Raw genomic sequence first — 19060 nt, forward strand, 5'->3', positions numbered from 1 at the left:
AAATTTCAGAAAATGGTTCTTCATTAATAATAGGCCATTCCAAAATGATTTCGTGTTCCTTTGTATGTAGCTCCCTTTTGATTGCTTTGAATGCATTGACACAGCTGTGTTTCGCTGCTCTCAAGAGGACCAGAAGCACTGCAGTCATAGCAGTCTTTGTGTTGTTTGATAGCAACTGAAGGCAGTAGTTGTTTTCGGAAATGTATTGCACTGTTGTGGCACTCTCTCACCTTTATCGCACATTTTTTTGACACGCAGGTGGGCACATTTGACCCGTACAGTGACGACCCCCGCCTGGCGGTGAAGAAGGTCCTCTTCTGCCTGCAAACGGGGCGCCTTGTGGTGGCCGGCACCGCAGGTCAAGTGGTCTGCTTCAGTTTCAATCCGGAAGAGGCCGAAGTCACTCCCGAGGTCAGTAGGCATTGAAGTCGACCAGTGTTTCGATACCAGCATTAGCAACTCCTACGCACTGTCGTTGCTGCTTGCAGGGCTGATTGCAGAGCGATTTTGGCTTCTTTCAAGCAGTGCAATCAGATGTGGTTACCGTATTTATTCGATTCTACCGCGCCCTCGATTGTATAAGTTTGTTTCGTCGATTGCGACGAAACAAACAGCAGTGTCAGTGTGGTGGCAGGGCAACATAGCAGTCACGATTAAGAAAGCGAAAGTACAGATATGTGCAGAAATTTGATTGGTTGTCAGAGTGATGCGAGGCTCGGATTATGCTACAATTGGGAAAGAAAAACGTAATGTTATATGCAGGCTGTTACAGCATGCACTGTGTGACTTGTCTGCTGCTGCTCAAAGCGGGTGCACCTTATGTCTGGGCTGGAACACATTAGTCCACCTATCTTTCTCCCCATACAGTGCCTATAATGTTCGCGTGATTAATGATGGTAACAATGAATCCTGCAGGCCGTGCAGCTGAATTTTGTGGGCGACCGCGACAGCTTTGTGTGGAAGGGTCACGACGCCCTGCAAGTGAAGAACTCCGCCGTCCAGTCTGAGGCTGGATTCCACCCCGACCTTGTGCTGCAGCTAGCACCACCTGCTGGAGTCACCGCTCTCGCACTGCACTCCAAGTGGGGCCTGTAAGTGCGGAAGTGGTGCTGCTTATTGGGTGATCTAGAACAATGTTCCGTGGTCTGTTGTGCACTTCTAGTGTCCTTTAAAAGGAATTGCCCTAATGGTCGAAATTACTTTCAAGCACATACATCTCCCCCACTCTCTCCCTGTTCATTGTGGGGCTCTCCAGATTTTTCTTTCCACTTCAGTTAGCCTTTTTGTTTTGTTTGTTTGTTTGTTTGAAAGCACAGTGGCAACATGCTCTTGGCGGGAGTTTGTTGAGCCATTACATTATGAACAGTTTTAAAACAAATTTCTGAAATTAACAAAATGGGATTCGTGAATTCATTTCGTTTTGTTTGGCCTGTAGAATTTATGGTCTTACAACAGAGTTTTTGTCTTATAGGTACATTTTCATGTGGACTATCACGGCTTTTGTATCACAAGAAATGGCCAAAAAATTGATTTTGTCAAAATCACATTTTCAGTTTCTGCAGCCCCTCTTTTATCCGATACCGAAATATCTCCACTAAAAACCACCTAGAAATGCTTTTAAAAATTTGTTGCGCTTCCCAAAGTAGTGAAAAGTTAGCGAAAATTGCAAAAAAAACGCTGGTTTTTAAAAAATAAAAAATAGTCATATTTACACGATTGTAAGTCTATTCGAATGTACCGTATTTACTCGTGTAATCCTCGCACCTCCCATTGCCCAACAAAAATATGATTTCTTTTTTTCCGCTAGTAATTATCGCATCTCTGAAAATTGCTGCAATAATGTTGTCTGCTCGTTCCAGTCACTGATGATGATAGCGCACTTCATCTGGCGCCATGTCTTAAGCATCAAGCGTAGTATTATTGTACGCAGATTCAAGCCAAGCCAAAATGGCAAGTGCGTATTGCGGTGTGTTTTGTACGTTTTGTCTAATGTTGTTACGCTATGAGGAGATAGAGAAGCTACACGGCTGCTTTGAAGTTGAAAGCGATTTATCATCGACTAAATAATGGCAACAGGGTCGCCGGTAGGCCCATCGGAGTCGACGAGTTTTGTGTTCGCTATTGGTGGCGGCAGGTGAAAGCCACCAAGACGTCTTAGGTCTTTTGTATGCCTAAGACTGGGATGGATGGTAAACTTCGTCAGAAGGCAACTGCAGACAATTCTGTGTTAAATGTCCATCAGCCTAATTCAGTGTAGACCACTTATAACGTAACTGCTTATAGTGCAGAACCGCTTACAATGCAGTCTTTTTCTACTCTCGTTTACCCTGTTGGAATTCAGTGTGAATGCCGGCAAAGCGGCATTCACACTAAATATACAACAAAAAAAATCGTTTTCCCACTGCATTTTAGTGTGGCGAGTGGGCTTTTGAAGTCACGTGGTATGATCGGAGCCCTGCCATTGGTTGCGAGCATTCCGCCCGCAGTCGGATGCGAGCGCTTTCCTCGTTTTCCTGCTTTTGTCGAGACATTGACGGACACAACCTCAGGAGTTCGTTCAGCGCCATGGATGCCAGCGAGAAATGCTACTTTCGTTCATGGAAGTTCGTTACGCGGCACCAGTACGAGAAAAGGCGCCCAAACGCAAGCAGTGAGCGCCGGGGAGAGGTTCGTCTGCTGCTAGGCCTAGCTGCGGCAGCAGCGACACATCCGATTTGGATTGTTCGAGCTTCATTCCTAGCGTCGATGACTTCGTCAGTGCTCCAGAGTGAACGATAAAGATGTTCAACGACTAAAGCAAGTGTCAGGACGAATGCGGAAGCGCATTTATTTGTGAGACCGATGCAATGCAGAACCTCGTCAGCGGCGCAGTATGCTCCAACTGCGTGAGGTGCGAGCTGTCCATTCGAGTAATGGCAAGTAGACGATAAGGACTGGCATCGTTTTCGAAACTTTAGCACCGAAATTACGCGTGGGCTGCAACTGTTGTTTCGTCCATGTATGCGTCAAGCCGCGTGTATCCGTCATGCAGTGGAAGCGAGGACACGTCCGCCAGCGGCAGTGCACCGGACAGCTTTGCTGTGAGTGTGAAGAGGGTGGTCGCACCGCACGTGATCGGAGTCAGACACGAGCAGCTTGTGCGGTTTTGTGCAATCATTGGTGTTCAAAAACCAGTACGTCCCAAGAATTGCCATTTGCAGAAAAAAAAAGTGCATATCGCTGCCGAAAACCTCGCACGAGCCTGAGAGCAACGACCCATCGCCGCAGTACTGCAAAACAAAAAAAAAATGCCGTCGGGTCCTAGGAGGCAGCTTGTAGAGACTATAAGGGTCCAATTTATAGGGCTGAATTATTCTGAAACTGTCAACTTTTTCAAGATAGCTTTGCTGACAATTTCTGTGAATTTCATGCAGATTGGTTGAAGAGTATAGTATTAAACATGTTTTTGAACTTTCAGACCTCTTTCCTAGATCCCTATTTTTCGTCATTTTTAGAGCTTTTGCGTGCACTATAACTTGTACACTTTATGTAGTCGGATTGCAATACAACTTGGCATGCTTAAAGTTTAATATGTCCTGAATTCAAATGAACAAATTTCAGAGGTCTCCAAAGCATATTCAGCTAGATAATATCAGAAGCTTGTTCCTGGAGTATGGTGAAACTCAAACTCGACATTAGAATTTTTTTCTAGGCCAGCACAGAAATGTTACACAAAGTTTCTTTGCTTTATTGAATTCTGCAATTCATTAGGAGCAACATTCTTAGAGCTTTTTTGTGCTTACTATTATTGCCTAAGCTTGCACAAACATGCATTGTTTTTACAAATGCATGGTCTGTGAAAAATTGACTAAATGTGCCATGAAAAAAATAAAAGCAGACTTGAAAAGTGGAGCTTGAACTCTATAACTGGTGAAAGTTTCATTGAGCTGTCACAAATATCTGAAGAAAAAGTTTTTCGAGAAGCATCTCCCCTTAATTAGTACTTCTCGAAGCTTGCAGTTAGTTGCTGGCGTGAGAATCCCGATTCGCAGCCATTTCGTTTTCTTTCTCGCTTTGTTCATTTTTGCAGAAAGTTTTCCCCGCGTAATTTTCGCACCCCCCAAATTTGCATTGGTTTTCCGGGCAAAAAAGTGCGAAGAATATGCAAGTAAATACGGTATCTTCATGAAATTTCAAGAGTAGCACTAAAAACATTTTCAACAAACGTGCAAATGTCATGAACATTCATTGAGAAATAAGAAAGTTGTAGATGAGAGCCTCGTCCCCCCTTAACCTAAGCTGTACTCCACTGTGCTTTCAGGCATGACTTCTGGTGTTCTAGTACTGTATCTTGTCCATATGTTCTTCAAAAAGCTTCTTTTTTTTTTTTTAATTGTGATAGCTAGGTAAGTGCACAATCCGAACTCACTAAAGTATGGCGAAGTTGTGCTTTATCAAGATATCCCTAACATCGGAAGTGGGAACATATCAATGAGGTTTTACTCCACCAAATTATCATCGCTGGCTATGTTGAATGCAGTCCTGCAAATATCTGCAAATGCTTTTCAAAAAGCGCAACGCACTGGTGTACTTTGTCGAGTTGTGCACATCAGGCGAGGTGCAAAATGGGTTACCTTAGTGCATCGTCTTTTATTTAGCATTGCCGCCGGAACCGCCCATGGATTTGGAGTCCTGGACTATGTACAGAAGAAGGTGGTTGTGTCAAAGTGCACGCTGAACCCGAACGGTAAGTTTCATTTTCTACTAAGATCCTCCCTTTGGGTTTAAAAAGCTTGGAGCTTCATACATTTTAACGTATGATGGCTCTACTAGTGTCAGTAGTCATAAATGATATAATTAAGCAGGGTTTGAATGGTATTCACTCCCACCTTGATACAGAGAAACCTTGTTAAACCGTAGTTGGCTGGAGCTCTGAAAAAGTACGTACTGAACAGTAGTACTGCTTAACCGAAATAGCGTAAGGTCGCTCACTTACCTGTCGAAAAAAGAAACCTTTAGGGAGTGCAATGAAAGAACAAAAGACGTGCAGTAATTTATTAACTTCGCGTGACAAAGTCTGTAATCTTCATTTGACGACGCGGCGGCCTAGCAGCAACGACAGCAACCTCAAACTCACTTATGCTGTGAGCCAGCTTTTCCGCCAGCCCCCTCTTCTCGGCAAATACCCGCATGACGCTGACGCAATGCACAGCTTCGGCCACTGTCGGACCTGGATCACCCGTGTTGTTGCTTTCCATGTCGTCCTCATCACTATCATTTAGGACACTTCGACAACCGAGGCAACAATGGCTTCGTCGGACATGTCCGGAGATGTCTGCACATCGCTGTCTGCGTCTCTGAAGTCGGGGAAGGAAATGCCTTCTGTAACGCCCTGCCGCTCCAGCACTTCAGCTAGCAGAGTTTTGCAAGCTTCGTCTACGATGTCCGAAGTCTGGTCGATGGTGTCACTGGCGTCATCTGCGTCGCCCGCACACACACTGAAGCCAGCACGCTTCAAGCAATTTTGAACTGTCGTTGCTTCGACCTGCCGCCACGAGTATTCGAGCAGGTGAATCGCGCCAATCAGGTCAATGGAGAATAATTTGCCACATTCAGTGGCGAGAAGAAATCTGCGCAGCAGATTCTTCTTGTAGAGCTGTTTTACAGCTCGAATGATGCATTGGTCCAAGGGCTGGGCAATCGCTGTTGTGTTTGGTGGCAGAAACGCCAACTTCACAGCCGTCAGGTTGTCCAGGGTGACGTGCGCCGAAGCGTTGTCTAAAATAATAACACTTCTGTTCTTAGACGCAAAACGACGATCGATGAGGCGCACATACTCCTCAAAGAGTTTTGCCGTCATCCATGCTTCGGTGTTGCTGCGATAGATGACCCCCTGATGGCAACCGGGCGCCTTTGAAGCATTTAGGCTTCGCCGACTTTCCAATCACGTGGAGCGGAGTTTTGTCGGTTCCAGTCATGTTCACGCAAAACCCCACTGATATTCTGTGTTTTGCATGCTTGCCGCCGGTGCACGTCTCGCCTTTGAACGCGAACGTTTTGTCTGGTAGCAGCTTAGAGAATAGTGCCGATTCATCCATATTAGATGTCATCAGGTGCGTAGTCTTCCAAGATGTTCTTCAGCTGACCATTTTGCCACTGCTCCGTGCCATCCACGTCAGCAGCAGCACCTTCTCCCGAAACAGTCCTCGTGGTAATGCCGTGCCTCGCCTTAAATCTGGCCAGCCAGCCATTGCTGCACACGAAGTTGTCATGGTTGAGCTGCGAGGCAAAAACCAGGGCCTTCTCCACGAGCAGGGGTCCGCTGATAGGCAGATTTTTTGACTGTGCAGCTTTTAGCCACTTCACCAGCGCCTCTTCTATATCCGAAAACGCCGAACCGCGTAGCCGGCACCTTTTCGCAGTTGCGGCAGCACTGCCGAGCAACTTCTCTCTGGAATTCCAAATTCCACACACCGTGGTTAACAGCAGGTCCTTTTCGCTCGCCAGCGCAGATTTTTTCGTGCCACTTTCAATAGCACGAATTATGTCCAATTTCTCCTCTATTTTCAGCACTTTATGCTTTTGTCAGTTTCGGCATGATGCAAGTACGAAGCAGCACAAGCACACATACACAACACGTGAGAAACGACGCGAGGGCTGTACGGCACTTATCAACCAGAGAACACCTATGCACGGCGCCAAATGAACAAAGAAAGCAAAGCAAGCGCACACCGTGTTTGCGTGTTTCTGCAAAGCGCCATTGCGTGGACAACACCAGAAGCCTAGCCGGCCGAGTGCTTCTTGTTGCAGAAAAATCCAAGAGATGGTGCCCACCAACGCAGCCGCCATCATCATCAACACAAACAGGCGAGGCGTGTTTCGATCTTTGGGGTTTGCTGTTCTGTCGGGACGCCCAGTGGGGGACGACATGCCGCGGCGAGTGCACAACGAAAATTGGAAAAACTACTTATTAACCGATACATACGCGATAAGCTGGTACGGCTTATGCGAATACTAAATGCATTATGTTCAATGGCCGCCGAGTCGGGGATATGACTTCACTACTTTTAAAAGGAAACTACTGTTTACGCGGGTACGGTTTAACGAGGTTTCACTGTATTTCTTTTTTGTGCTTGCACAGACCTGGCTGCATCTGGTGACATGATGTCTCGCCGAAAGTCCTTCAAGAAGTCGTTGCGTGAGTCGTTTCGTCGTCTGCGCAAGGGCCGCTCCCAGAGAGGGCGCAAGGACAAGTCTATGACCAAGTCGCCGGAGAGCCGAAGGCCGAGGTGCGTTATTTACTTTCCCTTTGTTAGGTGGACGTGATGCTCAGCAGTACATTTGTACATTATGTTCCTGCGCTAGTCGGGGAGAATTCTGATTTCTAAATGCACTTTGCATTCACTACCTTGTTTCAAAAACATACAGCAGGGCAGAAATGCTTAATGAATAATAATGGTGCCTTTCAAGTCTACTTTGTCGTTCATCAGTCAGATTCATTTTTGAGTTCATAGTGCATTTCCTTAAGCACAATTTAGTGCCCTAACTTTCGTATTGACTCTGACAAACTAGGCTGTCTGGTTGATGTACAGTGCTGATAGATAGAAATGGACATGAAACATATAGCATAAAGAATGATACTTGCAGTTTCTTGAGATAATCGCGTCATGTGGCTACGAATCTGACCACTTAGTGTTTGTAGGCTCTGAGTTAGTAGTGTCTGAGTCAAGATGATGTGTCCTAAGTGTCAGAGTCAAGATCATAATATGACACAAACTGATTACCATGGAGATGACAGTATGTGCGTTCTGTTTTGTTTCAATCCAGGAGTACTGCACATTGTGTACAGTCTGTTGGTGTCTTCAAAAAAACTTACACATTTTGTGAAATAGTGCGCTGCGCACAGATTTGGCTCAGTCTAGATATCCACACAGTCTTGAGGCATTTTGCTGACTTAGATAGAGTGAATTGTAGGAAATGTGAGCAAAGATCGAATGAACACACACGCACAAAAAAACGTAGACGGAAAGTGCATTCTGTCTGTCTCCATCGTGCTTTTTCTGTCTACTTAGCTTTTCTTGTGTTTCTCCGATGTTTGAGCTCACATTCTACAGTAAGACAAGCACCAACTTGCCCAACAAGAAGTTCTTGGTTGAGTTGGAAGATGTTTCAAAGGGGGGGCAGTCGAGCCCTACGTTTTGGTGAAGCTTGGAAGTGTTTCGCAGGAGAGGAGAGGAAGAAGGAAGCACGTCTTCTGCTGTGGCAAGCCCTGCATCTCGGCACAATGAGTCCGCCATCGACCCTGGCTCGCCACTGTCAGAGGCCAAACCCGTGGAGCGCCAGGTGGAAGCACGCTCCACGGACGACGCTCTTTCCTCCATGGTCCGCTGCCTCTGCTTCTCCAGCAGCTTCATTCTTCACAGTGAGTCTGTGGTTGCTAACTCCTGTTGTCTCGTCACCCGCGGCTGTTGTGGCTGGTGGAAAGAAGGAGGTAGTGTGGTAGAGCTTGTGGGTCCCAAAATGAGAGCCGCTCTTGGAGCACGCAGACACAGTTAACACGGTCAAATCAAGCGAAGCAAACACATTAATTGAACTACTTTTTCATCGATGATAGGGTCAGCCAAATCACATCCCTAGTGATACACTAAACACAACCTTATACAATATTCCAACACAATCTACAATGTGACAACAAACAAGGTAGCACAAAGGCGGCATCGCCATTGCTCGACTCACCACGAAAGGGCCCGTGGCAAACGGTCCGCAGCCCCGTTGCCACGGACCCGCTGCGGACCGTTTGCCACGGGCCCGCCGCGAGAAGGCGGCTATTAGTGCCAGCCGTCACACAACAAAGAGAACCGTTCATGTGCCGCCATCCAGCCTCACCGTCGGGCATCACTGCTGGCACTATCGCACCAACCATGATGATGAAGATAAACGCTCGCGAGCACAACTTCACATACCGCTCGATGGTTTTGAACCCTAAATGTGACTTATCCGGCAAACGCGTGTGTGCCATGAAGTGCAAACAACTTCGCAGGGGGTGATAGCAGCCCCCACAAGCTACATTTTAGACAGTTAAGAATTAACATTCGCAGCTGTTGGATCTAGTAAAATTCATGTTTCGAAATTGCCTTATAGAGTGGCATTGACACTTTGCTAGAAAGTAAAAAAAAAAAAAAAGAAAATATAAAATTGCCCTTGCGCTCTCTACCTTTGTGCATTTGTGACGTTTTGTCAAGTTTAACATGAACTATTCGCAGCAAATTTTCTAAACCTAAACCCTTTCTTGTGTATAGCTGTAAAGCTAGCTTTCTTGCATAGCTGTCCAGCACTGCCATGAAGCCATCTTAGAACACCAAAATTTCAATTTTTTGTTTGCATTTCTTGTCCGAATTATATATGACAAAGGTAGTCCAACATGCTCCGAGCTCTTGTTCTAGGACTAATTTTGTAATGCAGCTATTTCATTTTCTATTATGGCTTCTCATTGCAATAACAAGGCATCATTGTTAGCGCTAATGATGCACAAACGGAATGGCGATGTGTGTACAAGTAGACCGCTTATAATGTAGCTGCTTATAGTGCAGGATCACTTACAACATGGTTTTTTTTACTCCCATTTACCTTCCCATAGAGACCCACGTATAAACATACCACTTGCGCTTCATGGACATGTTGTTTTGGACAAACTTCTTGTAACGACATGCCTAGCCGCAAGCTAGGCTTAAGCAGCATTGGTCACTTTTGATTAGTAGTTGTGACTCGCGGGCGAACAAAGCTGTGGTTTTCTATGGAATCAAGAAAATTCTTTTTGCTGGCTTTGTTGACGAATATGAAATGATATCGTTAATGAAAAAAGTGGCATGGACGACGGGTGTGCACAGGGAAATTGAACAATTGGTATCACTCAGCGCGCGGAATTTCGGTCGTGATTCGACGCAGTTTCTGTGTACAATAAAATCTGGGTAATTTGACACCCTTTAATTTGGAATTTCGGTTAATTCGGCCACGGCGTCTGGTGCCGTCCAAAATGTACATTGTTCTATGATTAAAAACTGTCATTATTTCAGACAAATTCGGCCACGCTTCGGTCAATTCGAGCACCCGACCGTAGTCGAGTCACGACAAGGAAGCAGCAGCGGATTCTGTTGGCCAAATCGACGGCGCATCTAAACAACTTTGGGATCTGATTGCGGCCTCTGAGATTCAAAAATTCGTTCATGGGTAGTATATCTCAAAGGCATAAAAAAAAATCACACATACACACATATATGGGGGTTTAAACAACCAAAACGGAAGGCAGTGCATCGCTACTGTCAGCGGCAATGGGCAACCCGCAGATTTGCCTTTTCTTATTTCTTGCGCGTCGAACACGTTTGCGTGATGGTTAAGTTGGATTGCTCACCTCTAGTGTGCTTTAAGGGGAGACACGGGTCAGACCTAAAGATTTTTGAAAAATCTATTTTTTGAAGTTTTTTTTTTTTAATAATATGTAGGGCGTGAAGAAGGTGTTTCTAAAATGCTGTTGCTATGGAATGCGTATCTGTAGAGTAATTCAGTCTCAAAGTCGGTTTCGTGACCATTTGCCTTCGCGAAACTACCTCAAAAACGGTCATATTTGACGCGGCGGTGCCTGAGAACCATGCCAAGTAACGCGGCCATTTTAGTCTCATATAAAAGCTGTATTCTTCTTTTCTCTTTTCCTAGCAGAAGAACGCTTTTCATCTAGCAACAATGCAGCTATCACGAACTTAAAAAAAAACGAATACTCGCACATCATTGGTGCGTTTCTGTCACGTGGGGCAGTTCCTGGTTTCCTATTGGATGTCAAGGGATTCGTTTGCTAAACAGCGGTTTGCAATCCGCCATTTTGTAACGAGGCTTAAGCTACGGCTGTGCGATCAGTGCGATGGCAGGCGGTCATCGAAAATTCCATACTGCTCATGTGTTCGAAAAGAAGCGAAAACGGCGTCCGAGAGCATGCAGCGTCTTATCAGCAAAACCCTCTGCCGCCGAGAACATGGAAAAAGCTGGCTGTGCCCACGCTATCACGAACATGGCGCCCGTGATCACGGACTCGATAGCCGGAGTAACGACCACATGCGAGATCTGCGCATCGGCACTCTCCTCGTTTCCGACGCTAAAAAAGTGGTCCTTGCGTGTCGTGCGAGTGACATTCAAAGGGACCTTTCATCGACGTCAGCCTCACGACGCGAGCGGTCTGTTTTTTGAGACTCTGAAGCAAATGCAACTACTGGAACGCCGTTCACAGTCGTAAGCTGCTTCAGAGTATGAAGTGAGGTGTATGGCGAGCCTAGCAGTATTTCCGATAAAGGTCGGTAATATTTTTTATTTGTTCAGGCTGTCAGCCCAAGGGCCAAGACAGGAGTTGGGGTTACATATCTGGCATTGACAAAGAACATATGTGGAAACAAGTTTCACACTGTACGCTCAAGACGCACACTATGTGGAAATAACAAAACAAAAACGCAGAACTATATCGGAATACATCTCGTACACGTCACCAAAAAAAGAAAAGATTTGAAGTGATATAGTACATATTGAACATATTGATATAGTACATTGAACATATTCAGCCAACAAGGAACAAGCAATTTGGTTACAAATATTCTCACAAAGCCTTTTCGAACCTTTGTAAATCGCAATGTTCGACTATGAATTGAGGTAATTGATTCCAGTCATCGATGCTCCGAACCAAAAACGAATACTTGAATAAATCTGTCCTGAAGCTAAGTGGTGTGATATGTTTCGAGTGTTTTGTTCTGGATGTGGTAAATGGCTGTAATGCGATGTGTTCCCTTAGGTGAACCTTGTAGTCTCCATTGAGTATGTGAAAAAATATCAGTCGGTTATGTTGCATTTTTCGTTTCACCGTCATTAAACCGGCTCTGTCTCTAAGCTCACTAATAGACTGAGTTCTGGAAAAGGAATTGAAAATGAACCGTAAGGCTTTGTTTTGTATACGCTCACATTTTAGTGCATTTGTTTTGGTTATGGTTTCTATAGATGACTTGCGTAGGTCAGTACTGGAAGAATAGTCATTTTATACACCATTGTTTTAGCTTCCGGGGTGGCATGATGAAGTTTTCGTCGTAACGACCAAAGTTTACGCATGGGTTTATTGCAAACACTGTCAACATGCACGGACCAGTTCAAGTCATGTGCAAGATGGGCACCTAGATACCTAACATTCTTTACTTCAGTCAGCACTGAGCCTTTAATGCTGTAAAAAAAAGGATAACGAGTCTTTTTTACGTGTCATGCGCATGAAGAGAGTTTTTCATGCATTCAGTTCTATTTGCCATTCGTCGCACCAAAGACTAATTTTTTGTGAATGGTTATCAAGCTCCAGCTGATTGTCAGTGGAGCTTATCTTCGCATACGCAATGGTGTCATCTGCGTAATGTTTTATAGCTATTTGCTGAGAAAAATCGGCACCAATGTCACTGATGTACATAGAGAAAAGTAAAAGGGCCTATTACGGACCTTTGCGGCACACCTGATCTGACTGGTTTATTAGTCTGGAGACATTATTTAATTCAACAAATTGTTGTCTATTTGACAAATATGCTTCTATCCATTTTAATAGCTGACTGTCATCAGTCAAGCAAGACAACTTTTTAAGCAACTTTCTGTGAGATATTTTATAGAATGCTTTTCGGAAATCAATAAATATGATGTCTACTTGACCTTTTCCATCTAAAAACTGACAAATTTCATGCGTAACCTCAGTAAGAATTGAAATTGTGGCATACCCTTTGCGAAACCCGTGCTGATTATTACCTAAAATACCATTTTCTTCTACAAACTTCATTAGGTGAGTAGTCAAAATGTGCTCCAGTGTTTTACAACAAGTACTTGTCAAGGAAATTGGTCGGAAATTCGTGACGTCATTTTTGGAACCCTGTTTATGGATCGGTATTACCTTGGCACACCTCCAATCTATAGGGGCTTCACCGGATCGAAGTGATTTTGTGAAAATGTCCAACAGAAAAAATGAACACCACTCGGCATAACGCCTTAAGAAGGTGTTGGGAATTTGATCAGGTCCAGGGCATTTTTTCACATCTACTTTAAGAGACCCAGAAGGCCTTCTTGTGTTATAGTTAGCTCAGGTAGACATTGCTCATTAAAAATTTGCACTTGAGGAGTTGATCCATCGTCCCTAATGAGAACCAATTCAAAATATTCATTAAATTGGCAAGCCATCTTATAATTATCCGTGATAGTTACATTATCGTTCTTCAAAAATTGGATGCCAGGTTTTGGGCCTGAAAGGTACCTCCAAAATTTTCCCGGTGATGTTTTAATGGCATTGGTAAGAGTTTGATTCATGTACCTGTGTTTCGCTTGAATAATTTCCATTTTGAGTTCCTGAGAAAGGGAACTGACGTAATGCCGTGTTTTTGTTGACAATGGTTTTTTAGCCCTCGTTCTTTTCAAGAGTCGTTTTTTCTGAATTATTTTTCGCATAATCCATTGGTTTCTTCTGTTAACTTTGTTGGTGCGTTTTGAAACAAATAGTTCTATTGCTTTCAAAACAATGCATTTAAACATGTTCCATGCATCATTTACTGATGTAGTATTCAGAGAGATATATTGAGTGAAAGCATCATATCCCTGCTCTAATTGATCTATTGCTCCAGTATCATCTGCTTTAGAAAAATCTAGAACTGTCGTAGATTTATTCTTTTTTACCCGAGTGCACGTGGTATCTATATGCGTGATCACCATTTTGTGATCAGATATCCCTTCTAATACTTCACATTGATATTTAGATTGCGCGGCAGATCTGCTTAAGAAGACCAAGTCGAGCAGTGATTCTCCTGATTCGTGGATTCGCGTAGATGTAGTTACAATTTGTGTTAGGTCAAGGGAGAAAGCCAGATCCGAAAGAACTCTAGACACAGCTTGTTCATTTTGACCTTCCTGATAATTCACCCAATCGATATGTGGTAAATTGAAGTTTCCGGCCAGTATGATCTTATAATTAGAATGGCTAAACTTAACAGTTAAGAAATTATTAAGAAGTGTCATATATTCTTCAGGTGTGCCAGGTGGGCAATACACTGCGATAACTACAAAATACTGCCCATCCATTTGTATCGTGCACGCAACGCATTCTAACTCCGGTGGGGTGAAAATTTCAGTGCAATGAATTGAAGTTTTGTGAACAATGGCAACACCTCCTCCCCTGGATCCTCGGTCTTTGCGACAGGCAGTATAATCGGGAGGCGGGAACTCTATATTTTCAACTGATTCGCTTAACCAGGTTTCTGTCATGATTACAACATCCGGTTCATGTTCAAAGAGCGCAGCCTCAAAGAGTGATGACTTTTTACAGATACTGCCTGCATTAACATTCATAACTGTTAACTTGTCAGGAAAAATTTCCACTGCCGTCCAAGCTGGTGTCTTTCTCGTAATGGCGAGCGTTTCGGCACTCTTTACGCGAGTCAGTGGAATCATCCCAGTAATACGCCTTGCCGTCTACGTAGAGCTGATCGTAAGCTAGGCGCACCCGCTTTCCACTCAACTTCTTGTCTTTAGCGCTTTCCCAAAGGCACTTTCTGCTGTGTAGCACGCGTTTTGAAAAGTCATAACTGATTGAGACGTGCAAACCCTTTAGCTTGTAACAGTTACGCATAATTTCTTGCTTTTCCTTGAAGTCGTATAGTCTGACAATAACCGGTCACGCTTTTGACTGTCTCTTTTCAATGCGGTGCATACACTCAACGCATTTAGGCGATAAACCGATTACAGAAAAAATTTTGTCCTGTAGCACTTTCGTCAGGCCTTCCTGTGTTTCCCTGTCTTGCTCATACAGGCCGAAAATAACAAGATTATTGCGGCGCTGGCGATTTTCAATGTCATCAACATTTCTAGATAACACTTCGACTACTTCGTTCAGTCGGGTTGCTGTTTGTTGTGCGTCATCCAGTTTAGACAGAGAGGACTCAAGTTTAGTAGCTAGGCGGTCTTCAATATTTTTTATGGCAGTACCATATTCTTTTACTTCCTTTTGGACTGCTCTCTGATCACGTTTAATGTCAGCTAATGTTTTTGACTGCTCCTTCAAAGTTTGCAAAATCTGTTCAAGTTTGTCATCTGAGTTTGAGCTCGGTCCCGGATTCAACTCGACGTCACCATTTGTGACAAGCTTAAGAAATATACACCATCAATCGCACACTATCAACGCCAGTGTTCGGGGATAGAAGCGGCATCGGCGACAAATTCAGATAGCTTGAGAACGGTGGCTCGTGCTCAGTCTTGGTGAATGCGGTAGTTGCACTTGAATTCGCAGCGGTGACAAGAAGCGGAACCTGTTAACAAGCAAATACAAACACGTTGGACACCATACTTGTATTCGTGCCGTGCCCGCAACTGAGTAGGTCAGTTGCGGGCACGGCACGAAACTGGCATCACCACGAAACTTGTGCTGACGTGTGACGAGTGCAGGGAACTGAAATTTGTACAGAGCTCACCGAGAGCACGGGGAAGATGCAGCGTGCCGCCCGTTTGGGATCAATGTGCTCGCGTTTCACGCGGCACAGCAAGCGAACAAACTGCGTAGGACAGCATTTTTTTTTTCACCCTGAATGTTTCATGGATATGCAAAGACATATAAAGATAACATGAAAGTGGGAATGATTCCTGTTTTATTGAAGGCTGCCATGCATGTCACTGATGACTGCGCAAGCATCGTCAAAGCGCTGTATGCCGATCTGAACGATGGAAACATCTTTGAAACATTGGATTTTGGGGGGACGCGCCCTTTGAAAACCTAAAAATCGTGAAAAAGTGAACTTGACAACCACATATTCGGGTAGTACAGTGGACTCCCAATAAACGAAACTCGCTTAAAAGAAAATGTCTCATAAAGAGAACTAAACGGGCTGATATGGCTGGATTTCTATGTGTTGTGCAGTAAAATTCATCGGTTAATTGAATCAGTGCTTATTAGTCACCTACGGTTAAATGGCACAAACTCTAAACACACCATAGACTCGCTCTGGCCAAACAAAAGTAGTCTCGCAATCATGACAGCACTCCGACACAAGCCAATCCAGTAGCCATTCTCGCTTGTGGTGGCTGTGGGAGCCAAGTCGGCGAGTCAGTTGTGTGTTAGGCCTATTTGTGCGGCTAATTGCGGTGGATCACGGTGTTATTTCAGCCCGAAGGAAAGCCAGTGGCCACACCATGCACTCGGGCTTGAAAAAAAGCTGAAAATTCTTCAGGAGCTTGATCGAAGCGGCGTGCCCAAGATGGAAGTGGCAAAAAAATACAACATCCCGAAATCGATGCTGTCGCGGATCTTCAAAGGCAGAGAAAAGATTCAAGGCTCTGTAAAGAAGGGGAGCTTTACATCTAAGCGGATGCGGACGACACTTTATGAACAATTAGAAAAAGATCTTTTTTCTGTGGTTCAAGCGTGCACGGAGTTCCAATTTGCCCATAAGCGGACCAATTCTTGGACAGAAAACTCGAGCGATCGCCATGTAAACGGGTGTTGAGAACTTTGTTCTAATCGACGGATGGCTCAGCCGCTTCAAAACACGCCATGGTCTAGTCTTCAAAGCAATCTCAGGTGAGGGTTCTGCAGTCAACAGGGACATTTGCACTGGCTGGCAAATGGGGCGGCTTAAGGAAATTTTGATGAGCTTTGAGTCATGAGACGTCTTAAACGTAGACGAGATAGGTCTTTTTTATAAGGTGCTTCCATCAAATACTCTCACCTTCAAAGGCGAAACCTGTAGTGGAGGAAAATGCAGTAAAAATGGCATCACTCTGCTGGTGGGTGCAAACAAGGCAGGAGATGAGAAATTGCAGCTGTTGGTAATAGAAAAATCAAGGCACCCACGTTGTTTCAAAGGCGTTTGACACGTTCCCGTTGCGTACAATGCGAACACAAGAGCGTGGATGACCATGGCCATTTTTGAAAACTGGCTACAGGAGGAAGACGCAAGATTTACGAGGCAAGGCAGGAAGGTTGTCTTCACCATGGATAATTGCCCAGCCCACGGTCAGCTTGACTCCAAGCCATCACTCTGGCGTTCTTGCCAGCCAATGCAATGGCAGTGATCCAGCCGATGGATCAAGGGGTTATTCAGAACATTAAAGCTCATTACAGCAGGCAATTGCTCCATCGATTGCTGCTTTGTGCAGACAGTGGGAAATGCTACAGCATAGATTTATTGGCATTGTTGCCCGTGCCTGGGATCAAGTGAAAGCAACAACAATACACAGATGCTTTCGTCATGCTGCCTTTCAGGAGCAAGAAGCAGTACCTGATAAAGAAGGAAGCCCTGCTGATGCCAACATTGAGGCAGTATTCAGTGAGATCGTGCCCTCTGCCCCTTTCACTTTGCAGGACTACAAATCAATTGATGAAAATGTTCGTCCCTGTCGTCAAGACACTGTCAAGGAAATGATCGTCGAAGTGCAAGATGAGGATTAACCTTTCAGCGATGAATGTGAGGACAATATTGCCACAGTGTAGCAGTGCCACCAGACCGATCAGCTAAAGAGGCTGTTGAACTATATTGAGCATAAGGCTTGTCCTGAATTTCTGGCTAGTTTGTTGGGCATGGGTGCATACCTTGGGAAAAAACAGCTCAAGCTTGCCAAGCAAACCACCTTTCACTCCTTTTTTCTCCTACTCATCGTCATGAGTACGGTGACGTTTGTGCAATTTGAATAAAAGTTATAATTCACTAAGTGTACCTTGCTTAAATGAAACTTTTGATAAATGGAACAGTTTTTATAGATCCCCTTCGAGTTCTGTTTAAGAGGAGTCGACTGTATGTCTTATTAGCTATCTGTTCTGTAAATATAAAGTTTAATTCATCGCGAAAGTGCGTCAAATAAATTATATAACATGCCGCGTTAGCCGGCGAGTGGCCAGCGAGCGCTCAAAATATCCCAACTTCGTGTGTTTAAAATTCCCAATCACGTGGCCCAGCGCCACCATCTTGGTCTTCTGTTGCTGGTGAATTCTTGCTTTTTTTTCCGCCACCAGCGGCGGCAGAAGCGGTGTGGCCACGCGGGAATCGCTCATGATTGGGGGCCTCTCGAAGTTTTGAAGTCTCCCACTGCTCTGATGCGAAATCGCGATTGGAGGAAGCGCGTGCCTCTCGAGGGAATGGGCGATCACGCAGCTCCTATAGGCTGCTGTGCGTGATGACGCATCTTTTCCCCCAGTTCGCCATCTGCTCCAACACCGGTCTTGCAAGCGCTGGTGTTCTCTTTACGTGCATTGTTTTCCCGTTTGCCATCATTCCGCTCGGTTCTCGCGCGTGCTTTTCAATCGTTCATCGTCTTTATGAGACAATCTTTTGCCGACAATCTTTTGCCGTGTTCACGGGACGCTGATTGTTGTTCTGTCACTAACGATGGGCAGGGCAAAGTTTGGGGCTCGGCGCGCGTTCTGTTCAACAACGGTCCGATGAAGCTCGTTCGACTATTGGGTATGACAATCTCGGAATTTTTTTATCACTCCTCTTTTTTTTTTAAAGATATCATCATGGCTGCCTACACACATTGTCAGAAACAGTGTCATATACAAGTCATTTTCTATAAAAAAAAAAACTGAGCCATAAATAAGAATTCTAAGATTGTCATACCCTCAAGAAATGTTTGGGGATTCAGAAAAAAAAAAAACTGCATCGAAATCCATCCAGTCATTCCCGTGCTACACTTTCCACAAGCAATGCACAATGACCAAAACACAGTTGTGAGAAAAAGCCTGTCGAAAACTTCGACAGGCTTTCTTTTTGATGAACTTTCTTGTTTCTCGTTGGATATTGATGAAAATTGGCACAGACACTAAGAATAACCTCATAGTGCTTCCATAAAAATTTTGAGGCGATACCACAAATACTTTACAAGAGACAAATTATTTCTTCATTGAACCTCGTGGAGAGGCTGAGCATAATGTAAAAAAGAAACAGTATTGAGAAAACCGCGTTTGAAGTTTTAACTTTGTTAACATCTCTAAGACACCTAAAAATTGTGACCTCAGGTTTGTCTTGTGATATTTGACTTCTCAGGCATCTGG

General features: G+C 44.5%; 1 protein-coding gene across 2 annotated transcripts in view; it reads left to right on the top strand.

Moving 5' to 3' along the window:
• The window catches only part of l(2)gl (LLGL domain-containing protein l(2)gl), a 58722-nt gene that overhangs the window by 27371 nt on the left and 12291 nt on the right, over positions 1-19060 (top strand). For both annotated transcript variants that reach the window (XM_075889338.1, XM_037426933.2), the window contains exons 13-17: positions 259-411; positions 916-1091; positions 4638-4726; positions 7121-7268; positions 8205-8401. In XM_075889338.1, the coding sequence (XP_075745453.1) occupies positions 259-411; positions 916-1091; positions 4638-4726; positions 7121-7268; positions 8205-8401 (763 nt within the window). The remainder of the gene's footprint in view (positions 1-258; positions 412-915; positions 1092-4637; positions 4727-7120; positions 7269-8204; positions 8402-19060) is intronic.

This window comes from Rhipicephalus microplus, chromosome 3, assembly GCF_043290135.1.
Source record: "Rhipicephalus microplus isolate Deutch F79 chromosome 3, USDA_Rmic, whole genome shotgun sequence".
Lineage (NCBI taxonomy): Eukaryota > Metazoa > Arthropoda > Arachnida > Ixodida > Ixodidae > Rhipicephalus > Rhipicephalus microplus.